Genomic DNA, 6,466 nt, shown 5'->3' on the forward strand with positions numbered 1-6,466 from the left:
TCTTATAACTGGGTGACACCTGCCACACAGAGGTCACCTGCCCTTTATGACCTGAACGACAAAGTGTGAAAATGATTTAAACATTGCTGTCAGCTGTTGAGCTGTACTGCCATCTACAGGCTGCTTCATTTAAATGCAACAACAGAACCTTTTACTTCCGGGTTTTGTCTTGAGGTTTGAGTTAATCTTCCATTTTTGTCGTTGCGCCGGTTTGCACTCTGTTCACGTTAGTTGCACCTGCAGATCTGCGGGTGTTTGTGCGCAGGTTTCAGGATGTATCACCAGCCTGTGCTGAAGAACAGGCGCACACTGCTGGAGAGAGCAGAGAAGTTCATCTCAGATATTTATTTCACAGACTGCAATCTGAGAGGACGGTAAGGCTTCTTTCATTCAGCTGCACTGACTTTAGATAAACTGCAGCTCTTACTTTAAATGCGACGTTGTTTTGTATCGTATTCATTGCGTCAATCTCAGTGGCTGCACTAATGCTCATTTGGACACCGACCTGCAAGATGGTGCAGAAAGGGAAGCACAAGCACGTTTGAATCACTGTGAAAAGTCTTGATGATACCTAACAGGAAGTTTACCCTGACCTGTCATTGACCTGTTTTCCTCGTCGCCTCCCAGGTTTTCTCTCAGGTCCAGATCTAAACACATCTAACCTGATGTGCTGTATTTACAAACCCACATGATGCTTCTGTAGTTCATCTGTTTGACATTGCAAACTGCATATTAATCTTGCCACACTTGCACAAACACTCAATGAGATTTATTTGGGGTTACAGGGAATATTTAAAGCCTTTTGAGGTAAACTAGGATTGTATTCATGATTTGGAGGCAATATATGCTGAACAAAAATATCAACTAAAAAAGTTTTTGAGCTGCTTAACTGGTGACAAATTCTCAATCTCAACCACTGAGATAATCCTCTTCCAAGTCCGGTTTGTTATTGAAGGACAACTAGAAAAGTTCAGAAGAAATTTTGAGTGTGCTGAAGCAGCTTTTGTCCTGCTGTGTTTATACATAATGTATAATGTAAGGACACTTTATTGTGAAAAGCCAGCATGTTTCAATAACTTTTAGCGTCTTTAAGCTTTTACTTTGAAAGTGTAGTCTAGTATCACTCGTCAGCTGTGAGTCACTGGTTGTTGCAGGGAGAAGAGCAGAGAGATGTGCAGACTAAGGATTAGTCTCTCAAACAAACGCTCACGGCTCAAAAACTATAAGTCGTATTGAAAAAATTATTTCCCGATATGAAGCACAACCTTGTTTTGAACAAGCTGGTGTATTTTTATGTACGTACTGTGTATTATACAGATTTGGTGGCGGATTAAAGAGACCTTCAATTTCTGATTTTCACCCTAAATGTTTCTGATCTATGCCCCCACGGCCCATTATCATTTCCAACACAATGCGTACCTGTTTCTTTTATAAAATCCATTCTGTTGTAGAGATGCCATGTGTTGGAACAACAAATCCTTATTCCTCTATGTTAAAAAAAAACATGAATGAATNAAATTTCCTAACTGAGTTTTGTGTGACTTTGCAGGCTGACGGCACTGTTCTGATGGAGAATGGGATTTTACAGACGGTCATAAACAAAAGTGGCACTTTGGCGTCGCTGCATTTGATCAGTGCAAACAGGTACTTTGACACTACATGTGAAACACCTTGTTTTCAACATGTTTCCAGGAACTGTCTCATCACTGTCTTGGTTTCAGAGAAACCATATCTGATGGCTGCTGTGGGAACCAGTTTGTCATGTTTGATGACGTCCCCCTGTACTGGGATGCTTGGGATGTAATGGACTATCACCTTCAGACAAGGTTTCAGTCTTTGCTGCTACGTCTGTATTTTGTTGAAATCTTGAAGCATCTTGAAAAGCACCACAGTAGGATATGAATATGATACAATTAACAGCAAAAATGTACCTGTAGGAAGCCGGTGGTGGAGGTGGTGCAGCCTGTTCATGTGGTGTCCTCAGGTGGGCTTCGAGGCAGCGTCAGCTTCACCCTCAGGATCAGTGATAAAAGCACTGTCACACAGGAGATTGTCATGGATGCCATGTGTCCTTACATCAGATTCAACACAGAGGTCCCTTTTTTTTTTTTTTTTTAAATGTGACATGAAGATTTGTAAAACACAATCTGATTTGATAAAAAAAAAAAAAAAAAGATATAAATGCAGATTAAACTAGAAATACATGCTGCTGCATGTTGTAATTTCAGGTGAAATGGGAAGAGTCACACAAGTTTCTCAAGGTTGAGTTTCCTGTGCGGGTGCGCAGCCCCAATGCTACGTATGAGATCCAGTTTGGCCATCTGCAGAGACCCACACACAGGAACACCTCATGGGACTGGGCCAGATTTGAGGTATGAACTAGGGAGTGATGTTTATCACCCACTAGTTTCCTGTTTTTTTAGCCCTGCATTATAGGACAAAAAATGTGAACGTTGCTATTTTCACACATGCAACACTGTTTAAATGCTTTTTATTGTGTTTGTGTTTTCTTTCCCAGGTCTGGGGCCACAAATGGGCTGACTTGTCAGAGCACAACTTTGGAGTTGCATTGCTGAATGACTGCAAANAGAAAAGAAAGCACAAGCACGTTTGAATCACTGTGAAAAGTCTTGATGATACCCAACAGGAAGTTAACCCTGACCTGTCATTGACCTGTTTTCCTAGTCGCCTCCCAGGTTTTCTCTCAGATCCAAATCTAAAAACATCTAACCTGATGTGCTGCATTTACAAACCCACATGATGCTTCTATAGTTCATCTGTTTGAAATTGCAAACTGCATATTAATCTTGTCACACTTGCACAAACACTGAGATTTTTCTGAGTTATTTGGGGTTACAGGGAATATTTAAAGCCAACTAGGATTGTATTCATGATTTTGGGGGCAACATATGCTGAACAAAAATCTAAACTAAAAAAGTTTTTGAGCTGCTGAACTGGTGACAAATTCTTAATCTCAACCACTGAGATAATCCTCTTCCAAGTCAGGTTTGTTATTGAAGGACAACTAGAAAAATTCAGAAGAAATTATGAGTCTACTGAAGCAGCTTTTGTCCTCCTGTATTTATACATAATGTATAATGTAAGTACGCTTTATTGTGAAAGGCCAGCATGTTTCAATACCTTTTAGCATCTTTAAGCTTTTACTTTGAAAGTGTAGTCTAGTATCACTCGTCAGCTGTGAGTCACTGGTTGCTTGCAGAGAGAGGTGCAGATTAAGGATTAGTCTCTCAAACAAACGCTCACGGCTCAAAAACTATAAGTCGTATTGAAAACAATTATTTCCCGATGTGAAGCACAACCTTGTTTTGAACAAGCTGGTGTATTTTTATGTACGTACTGTGTATTATACAGATTTGGTGGCAGATTAAAGAGACCCTCAATTTCTGATTTTCACCCTAAATGTTTCTGATCTATGCCCCCACGGCCCATTATCATTTCCAATACAATGCGTACATGTTTCTTTTATGAAATCCATTCTGTTGTAGAGATGCCATGTGTTGGAACAACAAATCCTTATTCCTGTATGTTAAAAAAACATGAATGGATATAATGAAATATTACATGCTGCATTTATGTTTTTGTTCAGTATAACTCAGTTTGACTTGGCTGTTTAAATGATGGGTCTCTGCAGGCTTTATGGAGACTCTAACCCGCTGGAATCCATCACCTCCTTCCTTTCCTCAAAGCGGATCACATTCACTGAAGCTTCCAAGCAAAACTTTGCACCGTATAAAGTTGGTGATACCTTTGGACCAACGTGAGTAATACTGTCAGATTTTTACCACCTTCAGATTTTTTATTACCTCGGATGTTGGCAGTAACCCAAATGTGATGCTGGTTGAAGGTGGTGGACTTGCTGGTTTAAAGTGAGCCTGAAAATCCCAGAGTCCTGGAGAGGGAAAGAGGTCCATCTTCTGTGGGAAAGCGATGGAGAAGCTATGGTTTGGAGAGATGGACAGCCAGTTCAGGTAAAGTAATAGTTTTATTTGTGCAACAAAGTGGAGAAATCTTGTACTCAACCAATGTGTAAACTGATGTGCAGTGTGTGACCTACTATTTTGCTTTGCAGGGCCTGACTAAGGACGGTGAAAAGACGAGTTACATCCTCTCTGAGTGTCTGAAAGATGAGGAGCCCCACAGGTGAGTTGACTAAAATATGACCTTTTTAGCTTGTTGGTATTCTGGACTTATTTGGACTAAAATTTCCATCTATTTCTCTCCCACTGTAGTTTTACACTTTATGTGGAAATGGCTTGTAATGGGCTTTTTGGAGCTGGTCAAGGGTCCATGATTGCAGCTCCAGACCCAAACAGGAAGTTTTCAGTGCAGAGAGCGGAGCTGGTGATATTTAACAGGGATGTCAGGCAGCTGCTGACTGATTTTGAGATGCTCGTTGACATTGTAAAGGTAACCATTGACCAAAACTGTACACAATGATATATGACCTTATGGAGAAAGAAAGTTTGATTAAAGCAAACATGAAATTGTTTGTTCCTCTTTCACAGGAACTGGGAGAGGGAGAGCAACGAGGCTACCAGGCCCTTTTCACTGTCAATGAGATGGTGAACCTGTGTGACCCGTTTGATCCCAGTTCTTTCTCCAGAGCCCACAGTCTGGCTCACAAATTCTTCCGCCAGCGGAATGGAGAAAGCCAACATATTGTCCATGCAATGGGTCATTGCCACATAGACTCAGGTCTGGATTTTTATTGTTTTTTTGAAGTAGAGCTGAGCATCAAACCACAGGGCATTTTTGGTTCTCTGAATCTGCAGCTGAGATACAAAAAAGGCCAAAAACTGACATTGAAAATGTGGTCACATTTGTTGTGTTACTGTTCAAATCTTACTGATGGAAGTCTTACTGAGGGCAGTTTTTCCCTTTTCTGTAATGTTTTGTAAAAAGAACAAAATAAAAATAAAACTTTACCAAAATGTAGTTATGCCCACACTCATTGTAGTGAAACTCTAATAAGAAGTGCACATTTTTGTTAAATTGGTGCATATTTATCCATGTATTTATCCATAGCCTGGCTGTGGCCTTATGAAGAGACCATTCGCAAATGTGGCCGAAGTTGGGTGACTGTGATCCGTTTAATGGAGAAGAACCCAGAGTTTGTCTTTACTTGCTCTCAGGTAATTCTGCCCTACTACAGTTTTATATGAATCCAAAAGCTTATACAAATCTGAGCAGCCCTCTCCAGTTTTGACTGTTTTTCTTTTGTTCCAGGCGCAGCAGTTCCATTGGGTGAAGGCCTGGTACCCAGGACTCTTCTCCCAGATTCAGCATTATGTGAAGAAAGGCCAGTTTATTCCAGTTGGAGGAACGTGGGTAGAAATGGTAAACCTAATCTTAAAAATACATAACATGGTTTATCTTAATGACTTCAGCTGTGTTATTGGGCACACGTTTGACACATTTGCTTGTTAGGATGGCAATCTGCCGTCGGGTGAGTCCATGGTTCGACAGTTCCTGGAGGGCCAGCTGTTCTTTAACCAAGAGTTTGGGATGCATTGCAGAGAGGTAGGCTTTTACACCATGTCCACATGACCTGAGTGAACTTGTATTCTGATTACAAATGCATAGCAAAATCATCTTTCTTTGTGTTCCTCAGTTCTGGCTCCCTGATACGTTTGGCTACTCTGCCCAGCTTCCTCAGATAATGCAGGGATGTGGCATTTCTAATTTCTTGACACAGAAGCTCAGCTGGAATTTAGTCAACACCTTTCCNTTCAAAAAGCATTTAATGGTATAAAAATATTTTTAAAAACTTTCTATACAGTGGTGCCTCCCATTTGTGCTTTTGTTTTAAAAGCTTTTTTAAAAGTCCACCTGTAAAGACAGCTATATGCTCAACACTTCATCCTTTTTCTAATATATTGTTATCACACTTTTTAATAATTCATTGTCTTTACTCATTTATCATCATTGCTGTTATTACTATCATCATCAAAACACCCCAAAAAGGTCCAGGGCTTTAGACTATATTCTCCTTTTAACCTGTTGTACATCACGTTTTTTTTTAATAACTGGGTGGCTCCTGCATACAGAGGTCACCTGCCCTTTATGACCTGAACGACAAAGTGTGAAAATGATTGAACATTGCTGTCAGTTGTTGAGCTTTACTGCCATCTACAGGCTGCTTCATTTAAATGCAACAACAGAACCTTTTACTTCCAGGTTTTGTCTGATGATTTGAGTTAATCTTCCATTTTTGTCTTTCCGCTGGTTTGCACTCTGTTCACGTTAGTTGCACCTGCAGATCTGCGGGTGTTTGTGCGCAGGTTTCAGGATGTATCACCAGCCGGTGCTGAAGAACAGGCGCACACTGCTGGAGAGAGCGGAGAAGTTCATCTCAGATATTTATTTCACAGACTGCAATCTGAGAGGACGGTAAGGCTTCTTTATCTTTTCTTATTCATTCATAACGGCTGCACATCGTAAGACC

General features: G+C 40.5%; 1 protein-coding gene across 1 annotated transcript in view; it reads left to right on the forward strand.

Moving 5' to 3' along the window:
• Positions 1-273: 273 nt before the first annotated feature.
• man2c1 (mannosidase, alpha, class 2C, member 1) overlaps positions 274-6,466 on the forward strand; it is a 16,298-nt gene continuing 10,105 nt past the window's right edge. Inside the window, exons 1-10 of the mRNA XM_008276850.1 lie at positions 274-374; positions 3,653-3,778; positions 3,866-3,989; positions 4,091-4,161; positions 4,251-4,428; positions 4,527-4,716; positions 5,047-5,153; positions 5,248-5,358; positions 5,449-5,541; positions 5,633-5,767. Coding sequence (XP_008275072.1) covers positions 274-374; positions 3,653-3,778; positions 3,866-3,989; positions 4,091-4,161; positions 4,251-4,428; positions 4,527-4,716; positions 5,047-5,153; positions 5,248-5,358; positions 5,449-5,541; positions 5,633-5,767 — 1,236 coding nt within the window. The remainder of the gene's footprint in view (positions 375-3,652; positions 3,779-3,865; positions 3,990-4,090; positions 4,162-4,250; positions 4,429-4,526; positions 4,717-5,046; positions 5,154-5,247; positions 5,359-5,448; positions 5,542-5,632; positions 5,768-6,466) is intronic.

This window comes from Stegastes partitus, unplaced genomic scaffold (genome assembly GCF_000690725.1).
Source record: "Stegastes partitus isolate 25-593 unplaced genomic scaffold, Stegastes_partitus-1.0.2 Scaffold81, whole genome shotgun sequence".
Lineage (NCBI taxonomy): Eukaryota > Metazoa > Chordata > Actinopteri > Pomacentridae > Stegastes > Stegastes partitus.